Source organism: Dendrobates tinctorius, unplaced genomic scaffold, assembly GCF_039654945.1.
Source record: "Dendrobates tinctorius isolate UK_male_01 unplaced genomic scaffold, ASM3965494v1 ptg000073l, whole genome shotgun sequence".
Taxonomy (NCBI): domain Eukaryota; kingdom Metazoa; phylum Chordata; class Amphibia; order Anura; family Dendrobatidae; genus Dendrobates; species Dendrobates tinctorius.
This window is the reverse complement of record NW_027361741.1, coordinates 6,968,136-6,992,279: the sequence shown is the minus strand read 5'-3', so window position 1 is coordinate 6,992,279 and position 24,144 is coordinate 6,968,136. Positions and strand designations below refer to the sequence as shown.

General features: G+C 45.1%; 1 protein-coding gene across 5 annotated transcripts in view; it reads right to left on the bottom strand.

The window, feature by feature from the left end:
- The window catches only part of ACACB (acetyl-CoA carboxylase beta), a 398,726-nt gene that overhangs the window by 137,750 nt on the left and 236,832 nt on the right, over positions 1 to 24,144 (bottom strand). For all 5 annotated transcript variants that reach the window (XM_073582603.1, XM_073582604.1, XM_073582605.1 and 2 more), the window contains 4 exons: positions 17,783 to 17,933; positions 4,821 to 4,955; positions 4,520 to 4,666; positions 3,999 to 4,187 (listed from right to left, as the gene is read on the bottom strand). In XM_073582603.1, the coding sequence (XP_073438704.1) occupies positions 3,999 to 4,187; positions 4,520 to 4,666; positions 4,821 to 4,955; positions 17,783 to 17,933 (622 nt within the window). The remainder of the gene's footprint in view (positions 1 to 3,998; positions 4,188 to 4,519; positions 4,667 to 4,820; positions 4,956 to 17,782; positions 17,934 to 24,144) is intronic.

The window sequence follows — 24,144 nt, the reverse complement described above, 5'->3', positions numbered from 1 at the left end:
GAGGGAGGAGGGAACTCGTGCTTCCGGTGGCGTCCTTAATAATCTGATCCAATTGGGATCCAAGGAGGAGCACTCCCTGAAAAGGCAGATTAGTAAGAGACTTCTTAGAAGACAAGTCCGCATGCCAGGCCTTGAGCCAAATCGTACGTCGGATTGCCACTACGTTGCTTGACACCTGAAACGCGCAGGATGCGGCATCCAAAGAAGCAGAAAGCAGATAATCCCCCGTATGGGAGATCTGATTGGCGAGATCGGCCAACCGCTCTGGTTGTGCTTTATCTAGGATGCCCTAAGGCTAGTTTCACACTAGTGTTTTGGAGCGCAGCGACGGCCTGCGCACGGCCGCCGCTAAGCCCCGCCCCCTGCCCCGCCCCGCCGGTAGCTCCGCCCACCGACGCATGACGCTGTATGCGCCCTGCGTCCCCTATCTTTATCACAGGGGGAGCAGGCCGTGCGCAGTATGCGTTTGGCGGCGCATGCGTCCTTTTGACGGTGCGCCGACCTGCGCCAAACGCAACCTGCTGCATTTTGGTTGTGTCGGCGCACCGTCAAAAAGGCGCATGCGCCGCCAAACGCATACTGCGCACGGCCTGCGCCCCCTGTGATAAAGATAGGGGACGCAGGGCGCATGCAGCGTCATGCGCCGGTGGGCGGAGCTACTGGCGGGGCGCGGCAGGGGCGGGGCTTAGCGGCGGCCGTGCGCAGGCCGTCGCTGCGCTCCAAAACGCTAGTGTGAAACTAGCCTTACGAAGATCCTCTGCCCAAGTAGCTATGGCCTTTGCTGCCCAAGATGAAGCAAAGATTGGACATACCGCCGCTGAAGCCGCTTCGAATGCAGACTTTGCTAGGGATTCTATAATCCTATCATTAGAATCCTTTAAAGATGCCACCCCTGAAAGCGGGAGAACCGTGTTATTAGAAAGTCTGGACACGGGTGGGTCCACCGAGCTCTTTGGCAAACGGGTACAGCACGCCGAGACGCTTTCCTCTTTGAAAGCGTCTGGTCGGATCTGCTCTTTGCTTGGTAAAAATCTTTCCAAACTCGGAATGGAAAGGAAATACCCTGGAGGGTGTTTCCGACCGTCTGAACGAAACCTCCTGATCTGAGGATTTCGCAGAGGAGTCAGCAATGTCGAAGGTATGGTGAATCGCTGCAATGAGGTCCTGCACCGTAACCTTCATATTCGCATCCTGGTCCGAATCCAGCTCTAAAACCCCATCAGATGACCTGTCCGAGAACGCTTCACCTGACTCGGGAGAGGAGGCCCTGGAGGGAGGCTGCTGAGAAGGACTATGCGGTGAGATGGGACAAGGAGAGGATTCCGGCTGGAGATCCTGCCTGGGTCTTTTGCGACTAAGACTGGCTGGCTCACATGGAATCTCTTGAGACCTGCTGGACCCTGCAGAAGTGTCCAGGGGCAACTTATCGAGAACGGCTACTAGGGACTGAGACACCTTGGTGAGGTCTGCCACTGATTGTGATAGAGACGAAGCCCAGCTAGGAATGGGGGGTTCGCGCTCGCATGGAGCAGTAGATGGCTCCTGGACGGCGTCGGGCTGAATTGGATTGCTGCAGTCTAGGCAGAGGGGAGTGGACTGACCTGAGGGAAGTTTGCGATTGCAAGAAGAGCACGCAAAGTACTTAACTAAGATGCAAGAGGAGGCAGGAGGACGAGAGCGGTCAGACTTAGAATTAGACATATTGAAGGACAGTCACTGAAGCAGTGCCGGAAGGTTGGGGGACAGGAGGCAGAGGAGGGTGTCAGTCTGCAGTTGCAGAGCTACTCACGGTCCGGTGTCCTGTCACAGCTTCTAGCAAATGAAGGTGCACGGCTCGTCTGGGCTTGCAGTGGGCACGGCAGATAGGACAGCGTCCGGCTGACAGGCTGCGAAAATGGCGGCAGCCTGAGAACAGAACAGGAAGCGCGCTCTTCCCTGCAGAGACCGAGGAAGATGGGCGGGGCTAACCACCGATGCTAAAATGGCGCCGTCCTCTAGACTGGGAGTGGAGACAGCGCCGCTTCAGGGAGACCTAGAGTGAGGGGAGAAGGCGGTGGGCGGGCTTAAAGCGGGCGGGAGGAAAGCCCGCCCGAGAAAGAAGGCGGGGGGCATGGCCGCGACGCAGGACAAGGCCCAAGATGAAGCCGGGGCCCGGATTAGATGAGGCGGCCGCCTGTCAGCGCGGGGTGGCGCGGAGGCCCCGCAGCACTGCCGCGGTGACGGCTCCCGAGGATCGTTGGGCCGGACGGGAGAAAAAACCCCCCTAGGAATGCACTGGGGGCGAAGTTGCGGCAGAACAGGCCGATAACCAGCCGGGGCCTGAATTAACTGCGGCGGCCACCGGGAGGCGGCGTCGCAGCACTGCCACAGCAACCGCTCCCGAAGGATCCGTGACTGGAGTTGCTGAGGAGAATGGGACTCGGGGCCTCATACTTACCCTGCCTGATCTGTCTCTGATGTAACCTGTGAATAAAGGTACCTTCATCCAGCATGTGTTGTCATTCCTGTAGAAGGGTATCCGCGCCTCATCCGACCGACAGGCTCTGGTAGGCGAGTGGGTGGGAGACGGGGAACGAGGACCATCTGGATCACCTGACACACATCCGTGTTAGGGGGCTCCTGGTCCTGCTGTAGAGGACCTATGAGGATACGGGGTGGCAGTACACGCCGTACTCATAGTCTCTTTGTGGGACTACAGATGTGACTCTTCACTCTGTATCCCTCTGGATAACCTGAAAAGAAACGACGCACAACGAGGTAGATATGGGTCTAATGAAAGACCCGTGTCCACCTCCTACTGACACTAAGCTAAACTGAGGAATTTCCTGCCGGTCGGTGGGGTGTACACTGTGGAGGAGGAGCTAACCTTTTTTGTGCATAGTGTCAGCCTCCTAGTGGCAGCAGCATACACCCATGGTCTCGGTGTCCCCCAATAAGGCGAACGAGAAATAACAGTTAACATCAAGCTCAACTACAATTACCCATACTGTCACTGAACCAGAGCAATCGGTAAGAGCTAAGCAAAGTGCCAGAATTGGAGCATCTAATGTGATGCGCCAATTCTGGGGTGGCTGTGTGCTGGTATTTTTAAGCTGGGAAAGGCCCAATAAGCAGAGACCTTCCCAGCCTGATAATATAGCCCGCAGCAATCTGCTTTACTTTTGCTGGTCATCAAAAATAAGGGGGGGGACCTAAAGTAATTTTTTTCATTCATTTATTTGCTTAATACAAGTACAGTAAACTACAACTACAAAGCGCTAATTATATAGTATGGATATCTAGCTATCCATCTGCCCCAAAAGCTATCTAGCTATCCATCTATCTCATATCTATCAACCTATGTACACCATATCTATTTACCTACCTCATATCTTTGCACATCTCAACACATAATCACCTGTCATTTCTATTCCGATACGTGTCACACAGATGGCACAGGGATGTCACACTATGTCATTTGTGCTGCTGTAAAAAAAAAACAGACATGTCTACGTGTGGTGTGGGTCACACGGACATGTGTGCAGCTCCATAGATCATTACGGGTGTGCTTGTGTGTCTCCAGTATGTGTGAAAACTGTCACCATATGTACTGATGTGTGAAGGAGACCTTAGGGATCTCAACAAGGAAAGAAAGAGGGCTGTATAAAGATCAACACCTTGCGGGCAAGGATGTCCAGTTTCAGGGAGGATAGAGAACACAGGCTTTGCTGAAATAAGTGCAGGATAGAAGCTGATGCTGTGCTATGTGCTATATATGAGAGAATAAAGACAGATTGGCCATGGATACACAAAGATCTCAAATCCAGCCAATGTTATGGGGAAAGACACCCTAACAAAAGAAAAATCATACAATTGGATTGCATTTGAAGAGGACTTAGTGCAATTATACTTACCAAAGGCAACAACTGAGAAAAATCATTTTTTTCATGTGCATCCACAACACACTTGCTTTTAATGCAGCTCAGCTAAGTAGAGGATACAAGTAAATGCAAGCTCACCTGTTGGCTGGGGAACTGACACAAGACTGAGGTGATATTGCTGGCATACTGAGCCATGACTTTACGTATAGCTTTTTCTACAGTAGGTGGAATCCTTGTGGATACACTTGTCATAATTTCCTGTATCTCTAGAAGAGGAAGAGAAGGATCCCTCAGGGTCTTCATCATCTTGAGCACCCATTCTTTGACCTTAAATGAAAACAGTTCAGTGATACATTACATCATAAATTTAAGTAGCACCACAATAAATCCCGCATGATTACCTTTATCAAGCTGGTGTAATTTGTGGCAAAAATTGAAACTGTCTTTCATGACTGGGACCATATTTATTTCTGATGCAAAGTAGGCAAACTAAAAAGTGGTGTAAGCTTAGTCTAGACAGTCTTAAAATATGACAATATGAGTTATCAAACAGCATAAACCACTATAATAAATCTAGTGAAATTTCAGACTCTAGTCAAAGTCTGCATTGTCTAAGAACTGGAAAAGATTTATAAAGTAAATTAAAATGAAAAACTAACTTTAGATGTGAAGTATGGTTCTGGCAAACAGTATCCATTCATCACATTGATTAGATTCTCAAGGACATTGTGGAAGACCTGGTGAAGCTTCTCTCCAATGATGGGCAGGGTTTGCTGCGGAAGGAGGTCTCCAGTGTAAAGTTCTGCCTAAATATTAAATAGAGAGAACAATTTAATCCTCCACCCCAAAATAAAAATAAAATAAAATTTGAAAAGTTGACAATTAGCATTCTTTTTTAAAATAATATAGACAGGATGTACATACAACTGTACAGATATCTTGACAGTATCTATTACTTACTTGATGGACTTTTGATGGGTCATCCAAATCAATACGGGCCATAACACAACCAGATTCTAGGACAGCTCCAGGACGCTTTACAAAGTGAATATGACCAGACTCCTGTACTAGTAATGTCATAACCATCTTCATTACCTGCAAACAACCCATTGAAACGTTAAGCAAATAAAATGTATTGAAGCAAATTAAAAATTTGTCTTTTTATAGTGCCTTTTCTCGAATAACAGCCTTTTCTCATACCATCCCATGGGCAACACAGGGCCATTGGTTATAGCTATTGCCACTAAGTGACACTAAGTAATTAAGTTTTTATTAGTCCTATCAACAATACAACTCCTACAGCCATTAACCTAATGAGTTTGCAGCTAGCAGTAAGAAGAACAAATGCGCGAATTTGAACATCACATATACAGAGATTGACGAAACTCTTGTAGAGAGCGGTCAATTTCAATAAAAAAAAAAGGGTGCCAATGGTTGAGTCCTGTGTCACTCAATGGACAGTACGAGACTAGGCTTTCACAGGTAAGTACAAAAAGCCAATTGCCTCATCCATGCCAATTGCCTCATCCATGCCATTGAGGAACAAAGGACCAGGTCATATTCCAAAGCAGTCCCTAGGACAGTGGTGGCAAACCTATGGCATGCGTGCCAGAGGGGGCACGCAGAGCCCTCCTGGTGGTCATGCGCACCGTGTTCTCAGCCCGCGCGCCATCCCCTTCATTGCTACCGCCACTCTCCTCTGCACGTCCACCGTCCCATCAGGCTGTGCGCGTGCTGAGGAGGGCAAGAGTGGTGGCGCTAGTGCTATAGGGATGGCGCGCGTGCAAAAGAGTGGTAGCAGCAGTAATGTTGAGAAGATGACGCGTGTACCCACACGTAGGACTTTGATATATGACGAGTCCGGAGTAGTGGGGGAATTATTATACTATATGAAGCACTACGTGGAATCATTACACTGTATGGAGGACTCTGTGTGCTGATTATACTGTATGGAAGGAAATATAGGGACCCGTTATACTGTATGGAGGAAAATGTGGTGCCCATTACATTGCTGTATGGAGGACAATGTGGTGCCCATTACATTGCTGTATGGAAGACAACGTGGGGCCCCTTACACTGTATGGAGGACTATGTGGGGCCATTATACTGTATAGAGCACTACGAGGGGGCATTATACTGTATGGCGCACTGTGGGGCCATTATACTATATGAAGCACTAAGTAAACCACTATACTGTATGGAGGACTTAGTGGGCCCACTATACTATATTATTATTATTTATATAGCGCCATTAATTCCATGGTGCTGTACATGAGAAGGGGTGTTACATACAAAGTTATAGATATCGTTAACAGCAAACAAATTTACAGTGACTGACTGGTACAGAGGGGAGAGGACCCTGTCCTTGCGGACTTACATTCTATGGGATAGTGGGGAAGAGACAGAAGGTCGGGGGTGCAGCAGCTCTGGTGGTTTTGAGGCGCACTGTGGGGCCATTATACTATATGAAGCACTAAGTAAACCACTATACTGTATGGAGGACTTAGTAGGCCCACTATACTATATTATTATTTTTATAGCGTTATTAATTCCATGGTGCTGTACATGAGAAGGGGTGTTACATACAAAGTTATAGATATCGTTAACAGCAAACAAATTTACAGTGACTGACTGGTACAGAGGGGAGAGGACCCTGTCCTTGCAGACATACATTCTATGGGATAGTGGGGAAGAGACAGAAGGTCGGGGGTGCAGCAGCTCTGGTGGTTTTGAGGTGGCAGTTCGGGCAGTGGTGAGGCGGCAGAATGGTTATTGCAGGTTATAAGCTTTCCTGAAAAGATGGGTTTTCAGGTTCCGTTTGAAGGATCCGAGGGTGGTGGATAATCGGACGTGTTGAGGCATGGAATTCCAGAGGATAGGGGATATTCAGGAGAAATCTTGGAGGCGGTTGTGTGAGGAACGAATAAGTATGGAGGAGAGTAGGATGTCTTGGGAGGATCAAAGATTACGTGAGGGAAGATATTGGGAGATTAGTTCAGAGATATAGGGAGGGGAAAGGTTGTTGATGGCTTTGTAGGTCAGTGTTAGTAGTTTGAACTGGATTTGTTGGTGAATTGGGAACCAGTGGTGGAATTTGCAGAAGGGAGAGACAGGGGAGTAGCGAGGAGAGAGGTGGATTAGTCTGGCAGCAGAGTTGAGGACAGACTGGAGTGGTGCAAGAGAGTTGGCAGGGAGGCCACAGAGGAGAGTGTTGCAGTAGTCAAGGCGGGAGATGATGAGGGCATGTACAAGAGCAGTTCAGTTTTGACTACATTGAGTTTTAGGGAGCGAGAGGTGAAAAAGGAGGATATGGCTGATAGACACTCCGGGATTCTGGACAGCAGAGAGGTGACATCTGGGCCAGAGAGGTAGATCTGAGTGTCGTCCACATACAGGTGGTACTGGAAGCCATGGGACTTTATGAGTTGTCCTAGGCCATGAGTATAGATGGAAAAAGTAGGGTCCCCAGGACAGAGCCTTGGGGGACTCCAACAGAGAGAGGGCGGGATGAGGAGGTAGTGTGGGAGTGGGAAACGCTGAATGTGCGGTCAGAAAGGTATGAGGCAATCCAGGACAGGGCAAGGTCTTTGATGCCAAGGGAAGAAGGAATCTGTAGCAGTAGGCAGTGGTCGACTGTGTCTAAGGCAGAGGACAGGTCGAGAAGGAGGAGGATGGGAGAACTGTCTGTTAGCTTTGGCTGTAAGTCATTAGTGTATGGAAGGCAATGACTAATAGGCTATGAACAAGACACTATGCATTACCTTCATGTGAACAGCGCCTTATACAAGCCTCTATCGTGCAAACAAATACTAAGCAGTCACCTCCTCCATTAATTGGTAGGCTGTGAGTGACTGTTTATTTTGTATTTTGCACCTGTGTTGCCAACATCTTGGTATATGGGCTGGCTGTATCCTGTAGTGCATTTGTTGAGACACCTGGGCAGGTAAGCGGTGCTGCCCTTTTTTCAGCTGTATTTTTGAATTTTTGGAGGATTTTCAGCCCTCTTTTGAGGCGTTGCTTTTTTTTTTCCGATGACACCAAGCCCATGGCGAAGTAATGTAGAGGCGTCTATAAGATGGCTATCCATTAATAACCCTATAGTTATATTGTAAATGCAGCCAGAGTAAAGTCATTTATTTGAAATAAAAAACACTTTTTTATTTAAAAATATCAGTTATACTCACCTAATGCCCATTCCAGTGAAGCCATGGTCTCCTGTAAAATGAAAATAAAAAACGGGGGGGCATGACCGGATGTGGAGCTGAGCGGACCTGTGTGGCCCGTGCTCCCCAGCCACCAGTACTAAATAAGTGGCTCGAACAGCAGGAGGGTTACCGGAGGAGGCCAATTCAGGATGCAGGAGTGGCGGAGGCACCGGAGATCAGAGCGCAGTAATAATGATGCGAGGAAGGAGGAGGGAGCAGGCACCAGGCAAGGTCCAGGTCTTTGAGGCAGTGGGCAGTCGGATCCAAGATGACGGCCGCGAATCTCACCACGCAGCCGCCGGCAGCAGCAGGAGCAGTAACAGTGTGCGGCAGAGCTCAGAGCCGCACAATGAAGCACATCACCAGCCCCACACCCCCAATAAAGCTGCTAATACCCTGATCACACAGAACTTCTCACCAGCGCTGCAGTCCCTGCTCCTCTCCCCTGCTAAAAGTGTTGGAGGTCCAGAGCCTGATGATCTTCAGTTACAAAGCACAGCCCTGACAATCTCCTCACAATCTCCTAATTAAAGACTCCAATTCTACCCCAGTCACTTTAGCCACACTCAGATCCCTGCTGGAAAACCTGAAACAAGCCATTCATACTGATATCACAACGGCTTTCACTGCGCTACATAAAGAAATTACGAAGATTGGCGACAGAACCTCACATATAGAGGTGAAACTGGAAGAATATACTACAGCGCATAACTATCTTGTGGATGCGCATAATGAAGCGGACGAAGAAATCATGGCCCTAAAACTGAAGCCTGCAAACTTAGAAGACCGTTCCAGGCGCAATAACTTGCGCTTCAGAGGAATCCCTGAGTGTGAGACTGCGGATGCCTTAAATGAGTTTCTAACGGAATTTTTTTTTACAACACTAGTGCCGTCGGCAGATCAAAGAGACCTGTTGATTGACAGGGCGCATCAGATCCCTAAGCCAAAGTCGGCTCACAGTTCCGCACCACGGGACGTGATAGCCAGGCTGCACTTCAACCAATTCAAGGAGGCAGTGACCAGGGCAGCGACAGCAAAGCAGGATCTTCCAAAAAGATTTCGGAGCATCTTGGTTTTAATAGATTTGTCCGCAACCACCCTGAACAGGAGGCGGGAATTTTCATCTGCAACCAAGATTCTACGGGACAACAATATCACCTACAAGTGGGCATATCTGGTAAAGCTCATCGTGACGAAGAACGGAGTAACTCACATCCTTGTGTCCCCCAGAGGCCATGACCCTGCTCCAGGAGTGTTCCCTGGCATCAGTGGATGAACACGCTAGCTCCCCGGTAAAGAAGAGACCCGCCCCCACCCGACGCTGAGCAAAGAATGGACCTAATCCCCGCGCAAGTATACTGTGACTTTATGTGGCCCCCGTGTGCCTATGCCGGGACACCCCACTGCTGGCATTTTTTTTTTTGTTTTGCTGGCAGGTTGAAGGGACATGAGAATAATATTTTCTTTTCTCTATTCTCAAACCCCCGCCCCCCCCCCCCCCCAAATACTGAATAGGGACGAATATCCAGTTGGCTCACATAGAACCGGACTCTGAGTTGTACAAGTTGTACTTGTTATAGTTGTTGTTAATAACCTCAACCCCTTCATTTTCCCAATTATTGCCCCATATTTGGTGACTTATTGATACCTTTACTTACTACTGCAACCGATGGTATTTCAGATTTCAAGCATCAATGCAAAAGGTCTAAATAGCCCCTTTAAAAGATCGTTACTTTGGAAGGAAGCCCAGAAACTTAAGGCAGACAAGTGTCCAAGAAACACATCTAAACCGTGAAGATGCGCATAGATTACAACAAAGAAACTATCTCCATATCAATGTGTCATATGTGGCAAAAAAGAAGAGAGGTGTAGCGATTGCAATAAAAGATACTATAGCGTTCCAACTTATTGATAGCGTTCTAGATGAAGAAGGCAGATATAAAATATTAATATGCAATATCAATAATAAAGTGTATACAATCACATCCATATACGCACCCAATTCAGGTCAAATCACCTTCATTAAAGAGCTTATAACTAAATTATCTAAAATTTAACAAGGATCCCTGCTAATTTGTGGGGATTTTAACACCACTCCAATCCCCAGTCTAGACAAATCCTGGTGCTCGAAGAAAAAAACCCCAGTCCCATGCGTTATCCCAGTGTCTCATGTCAGAAGAATTGAATAAGTGGAGAGTCATTCACGCTTCTGAGCGGGATTATACGTATTACTCCCACCCACATAAAATATTTTCAAGAATAGATCTACTGGTAATGGATAAATGGCTCCTGCAGAATATACAGTCAGCAAAAATTGGAAAAATAACCTGGTCGGACCATGCCCCTGTAACTTGCCAAATTAAAGAGATGTACAATAAGGTAAATTATTCCCCGTTGAGAATTAATAACTTTCTAATATCCTCAGATAACATCAAATCCCAAGTAAGTGACCTCCTCCAAGAATATTTTAATATCAATAGTACCCCCGATGTGTCTCCGACCACAGTGTGGTGCACCCACAAGGCCTATATAAGAGGGCGACTAATACAGATAGCAGCTCAACACAAGAAATTAAGAATGCGACAAATAGAAGAGCTAAACAAAAATATAGCAACACTGGAGGACACCCATAAACAGAATCCTTCAAACATGGTATATGGGAAACTACATAAGGCAAGATATGAATTATATCAGCTGCTCCAATATAAATATGAGCATAACTTGAGGAGAAATAAAGCAAAATATTATTGGCAAGGGAATAAGGCGAATAAAATACTAGCCAACAAGATCAAAGCGAGATTAACAAAGCAAAAAATAGCCCATATATACAAGACTCCCAAAAGAATAAAATTTACAACCCTTAAGAAATTTCGAATACCTTCGCAAAATATTATTCTTCTCTCTATAATCTCGAGAGCAATAATCTGATCCCACAACCAAATGGGGATCTAATTAATAATTTTTTGAACAGCATATCCCTACCCCAAATCCCAGAGGATAAACTGATGGTAATAAACCAACCCATAAGCTAAAAAGAAATCCAACAAACCATTCAAGCAACCAAAAATAACAAATCCCCAGGACCAGATGGTATAACCAATGAATACTTGAAGTTATTCTACCAAATTTTGTCCCCACACCTATTAGTCTTCCAAAACATATTTGAAACGGGCAAAATACGCGACGAAATGTTACAAGCAACCATAGTTCCCCTCCCTAAGACAGGCAAATCACCTGACCATCCAAATAATTTTAGGCCAATATCCCTTTTAAATACAGACCTCAAGCTGTACTCCAACATTTTAGCAAATAGAATCTCTGATATAATCCCTTCCCTGGTGCACAGGGACCAGGTCGGATTTATTAAATCTAGACAGACATTGGACGCTACCAGACGAATGATTAATCTCATTCACGTGGCGAGGGGGAATCTGACGCCTTCTCTGCTCCTATCATTTGATGTGGAGAAGGCGTTCGATCGGGTGCATTGGGGATATTTGTTTGAGGTCTTAACCAGGTTCGGATTTAAGGGTAATATTTTTAAGGCAATTACTCTGTTATATTCTCACCCATCAGCGTCAGTCTCTATCTCGGGAATGATGTCGGATAGGTTTTTTTTTTTTTATCACCAATGGGACAAGACAGGGGTGTCCGTTATCACCCCTTATATTTGCTTTGGTGATTGAACCTCTAGCAGAAAAAATTAGGGCTATACACTCAGCTATATATATATATATATATATATATATATATATATATATATATATATTTATTTATAATTTGGTATATATAATATATAATTTGTTATAACTAACCGTAGTTAGTTACTATGCCCGGACAGCGCCGGCTCTTCAGCTAGTTACTCTATAAAGTCAGATCGCTGGTCTGACACTTTGCATAGCACTGTGTCAGATCAGCGATCTGACAGGCAGTGTAGGAGGCTTGCCAGCGCCTGCTCTCAGCAGGAGCTGACAAGCCACTTCACTGAAAGATCCAGAAGGATCCCGTGGCCATCTTCGAGTCGGGGGTCTCCATGGAGACCACAGGAACAATGAGATCGCATCGCGATTGTTCTCTATGCCGCTGTCGGTACTGACAGCGGCAGAGGGGTTAAAATCCTACGATCGGTGATAGCACTGATCGAGAGCGTTGCTGCGGGGTGTCAGCTGTCACATACAGTTGAAACCCGCACCCGATCACCGCGGCGCTCAGAGTGAGGCCGCGGTTATCGTGCCACAATACCAGTACTGCTCTGGACGGAAATGAAGTTCCCGCAGAACAGTACTAGTACAGTGAGGATTGGGAATGGGTTAACAGGATCTTCCACATGTTCCTTGTGGAGTTTAAGGGAATCTGTCAGCAGGTTTTTGCTAGGTAATCACAACACAGCATTCTGTGGGGGTTAAAACACAGATTTCAGAGATGCCTCTCCTTGCTTACTTGCAGTGATTATTTTAGCAGTAGGAACTTATCTTTGCTTGGACACAGCAGCTGTGAGCCTAAATTTGACTCCGCCCCCTTCTGTGATAAGCACCTCACCGTCTATAGCTATTTGCACTGAAATCCTGGTGTGGGCGGGGGCAGCTTTCGTAGCTCTGTTAAATTGCCAAATCTAAAAACTCTGAATGTGATACCCAGTAAACTAAGTGATATATTGTTGGATTCAGAGTATCTTTCTCTACATTATGCTGCTCTCAGGCAAGCTAGCAAAAACCTGCTGACATTCATTTTAAACGACCCAGAATGTCCCGATGGATCTATATTCCATAGAGAGGTCTGATACAGATGACACCAGAGAACACTCCCACTCTGGTTCGGTACCCAGTGGGGGCTGACAGGCTGCCTAGGTCTCATACATTTAGTGTAGATGGGTTCTAGATGGGTTCTGACTGGCTGTACTCACAATTAGTACTACAGTGGAGCAAGCTAAGTGGCAAACTTCTGCTGTTCCCTGCCTGGAAAGCTCACCTTGGGATCTACCATGGTAACACAACAAAGATTGAATAGGATGACAAAATTGACGAGCACTGTTGCGCTGCAAAAATGGCAGATGCGTAAGATGAGACTAACAGGAAACCAACACTGGCAGAATCTACCTGGTAGATCAAAACAGCAAGGAACCAAGGAAAAACAGACTGTTGTATCAGCAGAAAGAGCCTTGTTTGCAGACATGCAACAGGAAAAGCACACAGTAATGGGGTGGAAGTGGGCATATGACTAGAAATGAGCTAATTTGTTCGGTTTTTGTCCACAAATCTGATTTTGACATATTCGTGCCATATTTGAACATTAAACATACACTACCGTTCAAAAGTTTGAATTTTGTGTTTTCCATGAAAACTCATACTTTTATTAATCAAATGAGTTGACAAATGAATTTAAAATCTAGTCCAGACATTGACAAGGTTCAAAAAAAAGATTTTTATTTGAAATAATAATTTTCTCCTTCAAACTTTGTTTTCGTCAAAGAATGCTCCCTTTGCAGCAATTACAGCATTGCAGACCTTTGGCATTCTAGCAGTTAATTTGCTGAGGTAATCTGGAGAAATTTCACCCCATGCTTCCAGAAGCCCCTCCTACAAGTTGGTTTGGCTTGATGGGCACTTTTTGCGTACCATACGGTCAAGCTGCTCCCACAACAGCTCAATGGGGATGAGATCTGGTCACTGCGCTGGCCACTCCATTACAGACAGAACACCAGCTGCCTGCTTCTTCCCTAAATAGTTCTTGCATAATTTGGAGGTGTGCTTTGGGTCATTGTCCTGTTGTAGGATGAAATTGGCTCCAATCAAGCTCTGTCCACAGGGTATGGCATGGCGTTGCAAAATAGAGTGATAGCCCTCCTTATTCAAAATCCCTTTTACCTTGTACAAATCTCCCACTTTAGGCCCCTGATATTAGAAGGGTGCCTTCTCCAAACTGCCATTTTTAGATCTCTCCACAGGTGTTCTATGGGATTCAGGTCTGGACTCATTGCTGGCCACCTTAGAAGTCTCCAGTACTTTCTCTCAAACCATTTTCTAGTGCTTTTTGAAGTGTGTTTTGGGTCATTGTCCTGCTGGAAGACCCATGACCTCTGAGGGAGACCCTACTTTCTCACACTGGGCCCTACATTATGCTGCAAAATTTGTTGGTAGTCTTCTGACTTCATAATGCCATGCACACGCTCAAGCAGTCCAGTGCCAGAGGCAGCAAAGCAACCCCAAAACATCAGGGAACCTCCGCCATGTTTGACTGTAGGGTCCGTGTTTTTTTCTTTGAATGTCTTTTTTTCTCCTGTAAACTCTATGTTGATGCCTTTGCCCAAAAAGCTCTACTTTTGTCTCATCTGACCAGAGAACATTCTTCCAAAATGTTTTAGGCTTTTTCAGGTAAGTTTTGGCAAACTCCAGACTGGCATTTTTTATGTCTCGGGGTAAGAAGTGGGGTCTACCTGGGTCTCCTACCATACAGTCCCTTTTCATTCAGACGCCGACGGATAGTACGTGATGACACTGTTGTACCCTCGGACTGCAGGGCAGCTTGAACTTGTTTGGATGTTAGTCGAGGTTCTTTATCCAACATCCGCACAATCTTGCGTTGAAATCTCTTGTCAATTTTTCTTTTCCGTCCACATCTAGGGAGGTTAGCCACAGTGCCATGGGCTTTAAACTTCTTGATGACACTGCGCACGGTAGACACAGGAACATTCTGGTCTTTGGAGATGGACTTGTAGCTTTGAGATTGCTCATGTTTCCTCACAATTTGGTTTCTCAAGTCCTCAGACAGTTCTTTGGTCTTTTTTCTTTTCTCCATGCTCAATGTGGTACACACAAGGACACAGGACAGAGGTTGAGTCAACTTTAATCCATGTCAACTGGCTGCAAGTGTGATTTAGTTATTGCCAACACCTGTTAGGTGCCACAGGTAAGTTACAGGTGCTGTTAATTACACAAATTAGAGAAGCATCACATGATTTTTCGAACAGTGCCAATACTTTTGTCCACCCTCTTTTTTATGTTTGGTGTGGAATTATATCCAATTTGGCTTTAGGACCATTCTTTTTGTGTTTTTTTCATTTAAGACAAATTAAATGAAGATAATAATACCAAATAATTTGTGTTTGCAATCATTTTCAGGAAGAAACTGAGTATTATCTGACAAAATTGCAGGGGTGTCAATACTTTTGGCCACAACTGTATATCGTATTTTTCGGACTATAAGACTCATTGGACCATAAGACGCACCTAGGTTTTAGAGGAGGAAATTAGGGGAAAAAAAAATTGAAGAAAAAAATGTGGTCAATTCTGTACTTAATCCTGGTATATATGGTCTTCTCATCCACATCTTGATACACCTGGCCCTCTCATCCCTATCCTGGTGTGCATGACCCCCTCATCCCTATCTTGGTAGGAATGGTCCCTCTCATCCCTATCCAGGCAGGAATGATCACCCTCATCCCTATCCTAGTATGCAGTCCTGGTATGCAGGACCCCCATCTCATCCTGGTATGCAGGGCCCTCACACTTATCCTGGTATGCAGGGCCCCATCTCATCCTAGTATGCATGCCCCCCATCTCGACCTAGTATGCATGACCCCATCCCTATTCTGGTATGATTGGCCCCCATCCTGATCCTAGTATAAATGACCCCATCCTTATAATTGGACCATACCCCCATCCTGGTATGCATGGCCCCATCAGAACACATTAAAAAAAAAAATTTACAAACCATTGCACTTGCCTTCCCGGCGATTCCTCACATCATCTTGTTCCAATGCCAGCAGCTGCTTTATGCTTGTAAGCAGCGCATGGCAGAGACGTCATGCACTGCTCACAAGCAGAGCACAGCTGCTGGAATACTCACTGCTCTACACGCCGAGACTGTGCGCGCAGAGAGCAGTGAGTATTCATGGCTCTTCAGTAGCATGCACAGTGTCAACCGCCGGCTTCCTGCTGTTGCTGGCGATTATGTGTGCCGCTACTTAAGAGAAATGAATATTCACCTCTCGGGGTGTGGAAAGAGCACAACACTTTCAGTGTCATAATACGGCACCCCATGGTCATAGGAGATAACAGACTGACTCCGACCCTATCAATTATAATGGAGATGTCACTGCTGTAAACTAGGCATGCATCTATGGGCTGCACAATTCACAGTATTGGGCGTGTTCTGCTGCCATTTTCATGGAGCCCTCAGATCTGCTAACATAAGCAGTACTGCTTCCAGTAGAACAGATCCTACATTGACAGGAGTAAAATGCAGGAGAAAAGTGCAGGCAGAGTATCAGAGAGACTGGAAAGACATCAAGGAGGAACAGTGTACCATCAGCATTATCAGAGCAGGAGCTGTCTGCATGAGTTGTGATTTATCAGTCAGTAAGATAAGGAGCTGCAGGTCTGCAGTGAATGGCCAGTCATTGTGGAGGGGGATGAGAGAATCATGTAATCTGGGTGGGAGAGACATATGAAGACTGATAGAAGAGAGACAGTAACTGCTGGTGATAGCAGATCAAAGGTCAGTCACCCACAAAATGGAACTGCCCTGTGATGCTACTCTTCATTCTGCCCCAGGGTTACTAGAACACCCAAAAGGGGTGGGAAATGGTGATGTCAGCAGTTACTGCCCCAATTTTCCAGCTAACAGTAAAGCTGGTAAGTCTTACTAGCTGCTTCAGGTCTAAAACGGAAAATGCTCCCCCTAGTGGTAATTATATATATTTGTAAAAAAAATGTATAATATTTTTCATATAGAAATGTTTGCAAACAGTGCAAACATTGCATGAATACATTTTAATTACTAGTTTAAGCTTCATTTCACAAAAAATAAACTACCAGAAAACTGGTGGCACCTTCCCTTTAAAGAGAAATGAATATTTATTGCCCTCACGCCCATGGGTGTGGAATGCAGTAAATATTTATTTCTCTTTAGCACTGGGCACAGGAGTTAGCCGCAGCCGCTTGCTCCAGCCTTCTGTGACCCGCTGCTCTGCCGATGCCGCTCCCCGACCTCCCCACCACAGCCAGAGTCGGTACATCCAGACTATAAGATGCATCACCCATTTTCCTCCACATTTTTGGAGGAAAAAAAATACAGTAAGTCAACATAAAAGAGTGAGGTAGATGTTCACCTAGGAAATACAATTACCTAGATAACGCTGTGGTGGTTTCCACTCATACCAGCATGGTTGATCCTTCGGTGATTTTCCCTGGGGCAGATGGCACCAGCAGAGTCAGAAGAAACTGGCGACCCTATAGCTGGGGGGGAACGACAACAGAGTAGAGCTCTGCTGTGCCACCTTTTTTCTGGAGGTAGGGCCAGTAACAGGGTGGTTAACGCCCCACTGTTCTTCCCTCCTCATGTGGGACATCAGGGTGATTGTTCAACTCTGTATTCCCAACCTTAATGGAAGACATGTAAAACACAAAGATGTCCTTTCCTCATAAAGATGCCAAGTTAAAACGGATTCCGCTAGTACTTGTAGGAGAGGTATACCTGGCGGTACGAACAAACACTTTACTCCTTCATATCTGCCTTGTAGTGGAAGCAGCTATAACACAGGTTGTCCCCCAATGGCACAGGTGAGAAGAAAGGTTTTCTATTGTGCTTCCACATATTGGTTATCTTCCTACTTTTACTATTATTCATGATGTAATTTGTGAATTCTTATTTTTATTATCCTGTTCATAACCGATCTATTAAAATAACTGCAGTGAAACAAGAAGTGTAGCAAAGTACCTCTATCTCCGCAAAGCAGTCTCCTGCATTGACATGTGATCCATCCTCCACTGTATATTGAAGTAATTTTCCAGTAGATGGTGATCTCAGTACAGTGGGATCTTTTTCCTTTTCAAAAACACAAGTCTTGTTCCCGATCGTGACACGATAGCTGCAAAAACAAATAGAAAAAAAACATGTTAACAATATTTTAAGAATATTCAATTTGGTTTCAGTGTTTTCATATTAACATAATCATCATCAATCATTAAATAACTTTTACCTAGAGTTCTCTTGGGTTTCAGACATTATTATAGAAGAGCTGCATTCACAGTTCTGCAGCTTACCCAACTTGCTATGACACAGACATTTTACTGCTCCTACATCTTATACAGCTATTTATCCAAATTCCATCATAAACACATACATTCTGCCTATGATCTCCAAGAGCATCTTTTCAAATACAGGAACTAGCAGACAAAAAATGCCAAAATCTAGCATGCCAGATCGATTTTACTGCTATACTCACATGCCGACAGGGAACAACATTACTTTGCACAACAATCTTGCAGAAATGACCAGGTTTGATCAACTTTCCCACTTCAAGAAATTTTATAGAACAAAAGTGTGATGGACACTTAGGTAAATAGCTTGTTACAAAAACTTAGCTGTGTTACAGATGAGGAAACCTTTGCAGCAAATTTTACTGCTATACTCACATGCTGACAGGGAACAACATTACTTTGCACAACAATCTTGCAGAAATGACCAGGTTTGATCAACTTTCCCACTTCAAGAAATTTTATAGAACAAATGTGTCATGGACACTTAGGTAAATAGCTTGTTACAAAAACTTAGCTGTGTTACAGATGAGGAAACCTTTGCAGCAAATTGCAATGCTAGTAAGCATTACTATTGTTTTATTGGTGGGAGGTGGCAAATGTGTGCAGATGCTCCCCCTACTTTCAATAGCTGAAAATGATACTCTTCTCTATCGCTCCATTGCGGGACACAGGAAAAAATGGGTGTATGCCGCTGCCACATGGCAGTAAAAAATTACAGAAGCATGTAATAGTTTGGCACCCCTCTTCAAAATTACTGTTATTGTGAACAGTTAAGCAAGTTGAAGATTAAATTATCTCTAAAAAGGGCTAAAGTTAAAGAGCACACTTTTCCTCTACATTTTAGGCAAAATAAAATAATTTATAAATATATATATTCTTTCTGTACATTTTAAAAATTACAAAAAGGAAAATGGGCACATGCAAAAGTTTTGGCACCCTGCATTGGTAATACCTAGTAGCACCCCCTCTTGCAAGTATCACAGCTTTTAAATGCTTTTTGTAGCCAGCGAAGTCTCAACTTTTGTTTGAGGGATTTTCATCCATTCTTCCATGGAAAAATTTTCCAGCTCTGTGAGATTCATGGGTCATCTTGCGTGCACTGCTGTTTTGAGGTCTAGCTACAAATTTTCAAAGCTGTTCAGATCAGGAACTGTGAGGGCCATTGTAAAACCTTCAGCTTGTGCCTTTTTGAGTAGTCTATTGTGGCTTTTGATGTGTGATTAGGATAATCATCCATTTGTAGAAGCCATCCTCTTTTCAACTTCAGCAACCCCAAAGTATGATTGATCCACCCCCATGCTTAAGGTTGGCAAGATGTTCTTTTCTTGAAATTATGTACCCTTTTTTCTCCACACATACCTTTGATCATTGTGGCCAAAGTGTTCTATTTTAAACTCACTGGTCCACATGACTTGCTTCCAAACTACATCAGGCTTGTTTAGATTTTCTTTTGAATACTTCTGAAGCTGAATTTCATGGTGGGAATGCAGGAGAGGTTTGCTTCGGATGCCTCTTCCATGAAGGCGATATTTGTGCAGGTGTCTCTGAAAAGTAGGACAATGCACCACAACTCCAGAGTCTGCTAAATCTTTCTGAAGGTCTTTTGCAGTCAAGCGGGGGTTCTGATTTGCCGCTCTATCCTAACCCTAAAAGCAGCTATCATTGAAATTTTTCTTGGTCTTCCAGACCTTATCTTGACCTCCAGTGTACCCATTTACTGCCATTTCTTAAATTACATTTCAAACTGCGGAAAGGCAACAGTTTGCTTTCTGGTCCTCTACCATTTTCTTTTTCAGAGTGCTACGCAGCTGCTTAGAAAAACCCATGACTGTTGTTTTTGGCACAAGGTTAGAGGAGTCTGGGTTTTTACACAGCTGGTAAATTTGCACCTCCTGGCCTTTCTTAACAATGATAGTGAACAGGTGTGGAGGAAAGGCCAGTTCCTCCCACGTCACCAATGTGACGTAACTACACAGGCACAGCTCTCCGGCGCCCCCTTTGTCTCTCAGGTCAGTAAGGGAACTGCACCTAGAGCAAATAGCCGCCGGGGAGGATGTCCTGTTACCCGCTGGGTATTCTAAGATTCGTAGTCAGAGTAAAAGCATCAGCCCAAGATTAATTTTATGGTTTAATTGCCTTAAGGGCGCACTAGATAATTACAGAAATATAAAGTAAGCTATACAATGGAATTACAGTGGATTTGCAGTCAGAGTAAAATATAACAATAAGGGTACAAGAATTAGAGATATTAAGCTGGAGGTCAATTTACCAGATTGTAGGTTGCATGCCGATGCCGGGAGTTCTGCAGTCCACAGGTACAAGAATCTTAGTTGCCGGACAGACCCCAAAGCGTGGGCTGCTGCTCCCCTTGGCAGATCTGTCCCCAGTTCCTTCTTAGATCATCATCGTCTGGTTCTTCTGTGAGAGTGAGTGTCTCTGCCATGTGCTGCTGTTCTTAAGCATGCTGGGTCCCTCGCCCTGCGTCAGAGGGTGGGCTAATAATCTCCACCCTTTAGCTCCCTGCAGAACTTATTCCCAATATCTAAGAAAGGGGGTAACTTCCTACAGCATGATCGGATCAGGACACGAGAGGTGCCAGTGAATGCGGTTTGTTTTGCCTGTCGTGTGGAGAGCAAACACGGCCCCATTGGGTCGCTGTGGAGGGCCAATTTCTATATCTCAGTTCCCAGAGCCATCAACGACTCAGGAGTCGCACTGGCAGATGCGAGATTTCCTCAGGGTCACGCGGATATTTTTTAGGAGTCTATAACTCGAAAGGTGTGCTCATAATCCATGATCCTAGGATGGAGCCGGAGAGGCTGGGAGAGACAATGGATATGCATTTCTGTGTCTAGCTGACAGGTATATTCTAATTGAGGCCCCCAGGCACCTTCCTGCCCCATGCTGACGTGGTTCCTTCTCAAGCTTTGAAGTTCTATTTTGGGCCTTATCTCATTATCATACTAAAAGGCCTTGCTATTCAACATTGTAGCACTAAATCCTGCTTCCTTCAATATGCTTACAGGCCCTGGGGGGGGTAGGAGCAGTTAACTCCTTCATCACAACAGGTCATAACCCTAACAGGCTAAATAAGGTCTCAAACCTTGGTTAAAATGATCTGAGAACACAAATCTCAAAGGGTGACCAGACTTTTGCATCAGCCCATTTTCCTTTTTAAAATTTTTAAAATGTAAAAAATTACAATATTTTGTTTTTTGCATCAAATTCAAAGGAAATGTGTCTCTTACTTTAGACCTTTTAGAGATCATTTCATCTTCAACTTGCTTAACTGTTCAAGATAACAGTAATTTTGACTACAGGTGCCCAAACTTTTACATGCCACTGTATTTTCAACCAACTGCTATGTACATGTGTGAAATGGGTGTAATCTCATCCCACTGGAAACGCATGACACCATGCATCTACAAAGTTAGCATTGTTTAAAAAAAGGAGCTAAAACTATCATGTGACCTTTCCATCCTTGGAGTGTCTTTCGGCCCTGATCTATCTTCTGACACATTAAATACTGTATTTTGATCCCCTCTTATGATTATTTTTTTTTCTCGTCAGTATCTGCTGCTCTAAGGGTGTGTGCACGCGCTGCAGATTCTGCTGCGGATCCGCAGCGGATTTGGCCGCTGCGGATCCGCAGCAGTTTCTGCTGCGGTGTACAGTACCATAATATCCTATGGATATCAAAAACAGCAGTGCAGACGGTGCAGATTTTTCCGCATGGATTTGCTGCGGTTTCTAAACCGCAGAAAGAATTGACATGTCAATTGTTTCTGCGGATTCCGCTGCGGTTTACCATCTTCTCCATTGTAGAGATGATAAACCGCAGGGCAAAACCGCAGGCTAATCCGCAGGTCTTTTGACCTGCAGATTTACCTGCGGATTTTACAAAATCCGCGCGGTCAAATCCGCACAGCATTCCGCAGCTTGTGCACGTACCCTAATTCTTGGAAAAATATTTTGTTATTGTCATTTGGGGAATATATATAATACACTTTCATACGTCCAATTGGGCTAATAGAACCTTTATTATTCTCCCAGAATTATGTTTCATGTAATAAAGACTATTTTTGAGGCTTCTGGGACAGCACTCTGCCCATCTTTTGACGCCACCTGGGTGTCTAAGGCAGTCTCCACTCAGACTTGGCTCCTCCGTCATCGTAGACTTTCTGGGGCCCCCTGACGAATTAGCCAATCTAGCAGATCAGATTGCCCATGCAGGGAAATACCTTCTCTTTGCTTCCCTGGATGCCGCCAGATATGTTCCTCTAGTATTTAGCAACATTGTGGTTGTTAGTAGGGTCCGCTAGATTTTCATAGGCATTACGGGCTTCCCCCGTCAGAAGTTTCTCCCAGGGTGGGCGGCAGTCTCTTTTTTCGGGACCTTGGCTTTCTGTGGTCGATGACGTCTGGGTCAGAGAGGTCATATCCTCTGTCTACAAAATAGAATTTTCTTCCCTCCCTCCTCCAAAACCAATTGCTCAAGTCTCGACCACCAAAGAAAAGCTCCCTAGCTTCTGGGTTTTTCAAGGCATTTGCATCCCTGCGCCAAGCGGGCATCATCATCTCCGTTCCCTTCCAGAAATGTTTTTCAGGTTTCTATTCAACCCTATTTGTGGTTCCAAATTAGGATGGAGACACTCTTCCGATTCTGGACCTCAAACGGATGAAAAGGCTTGATTCGCCTTCTTCATTTCAGGATGAAATCTTTCCGCTCTGTGATAGCTTCCATATAACCAGAGGAGTTAAGGCCCTTTTACATTTAGCGATGCACCAGCGATCCCGACCACGATACGACCCGGTCAGGATGGCTGGTGCATCGCTAAATGATCGCTAGTGAGCTGCCAAACAGACAGATCACACAGCAATGCAGCAGCGATACAGCGGACAATACTTACCTTTCAGATGCGGCGATCCTGACGTCCTCCCGTCCGCCTCCACACGTCGCTCGTCGGCGCAATAGAAAGCCCAGCAAGAAGCGCCCGACGAGAAATGAGCTGCGCAATCAACGACAGACAGTGGGGGAGCCGGTCGGAGGTAAGTATCACACATAGCGATATCGCTGCTACGTCACCAAATCGGTGATGCTTTAGCGATATCGCTATGTTTAAAACCCCCTTAACTCTGCTCTGCAAATAGGAAGCTTACCTTCACATTCCTATCTTTCCAGGTCACCAGAGATTCCTCTGGTTCGCTGTTAAGGACTTCCATTATCAGCTTACGACTCTTCCTTATTTATTATGCATTGCATATATAGAGCTATCATATTCCAAAGTGCTTTACATACATTATCATCGCTGTCTCCAATGAGGCTCACAATCTAAATTCCCTATCACTATGTCTTTTTGGTGTGTGGGAGGAAACCGGAGTAGCAGTAGGAAACCCACGCAAACACGGGGAAAACAAACAAACTTCTTGCAGATGTTGTCCTTGATGGGATTTGAACCTAGGGCCCCAGTGCTAACCACTGAGCCAACGTGTTGCCCGACATGGCCAAAAACAAAGTTTTTTGTGACTGACCAATCACTGGGTGGTGCCACACTGGGCCAGTCAACTTCGTGACAATGCATTGCTCAACAAACGTAGTTCCAGTACATGAGCTGGAAATATGTGCGTCAGCGCATGACAACAAAATTTACAAAACCATTTTTTTTCACTTGATATAGTCTATATGATAGGAAATACCCAAAAGTGACACCATTCTAAAACTGCACCCCTCAAGGTGCTAACAACCACAGTCAAGAAATGTATTAACCCTTCAGGTGCTTCACAGGACTTTTTGCAATATGGAAAAAAAAAAATTTTATCCCCCCCCCCCCCCATAAAAAAAAATACTACAGATCCAATTTTTTTTTTTTTCTTTTTTTTTTGACAAGGGTAACAGGAAAAAATGAACTCCAAAATTTGTTGTGTAATTGCTCATGAGCATGCCAATACGATGGAGAAAATCACTGTTTTGACGCACAGCAGGGCTCGGAAGGGAAGTAGCGTCATTTGTCTTTTTGAATGTAAAATTTCCTGGAATCA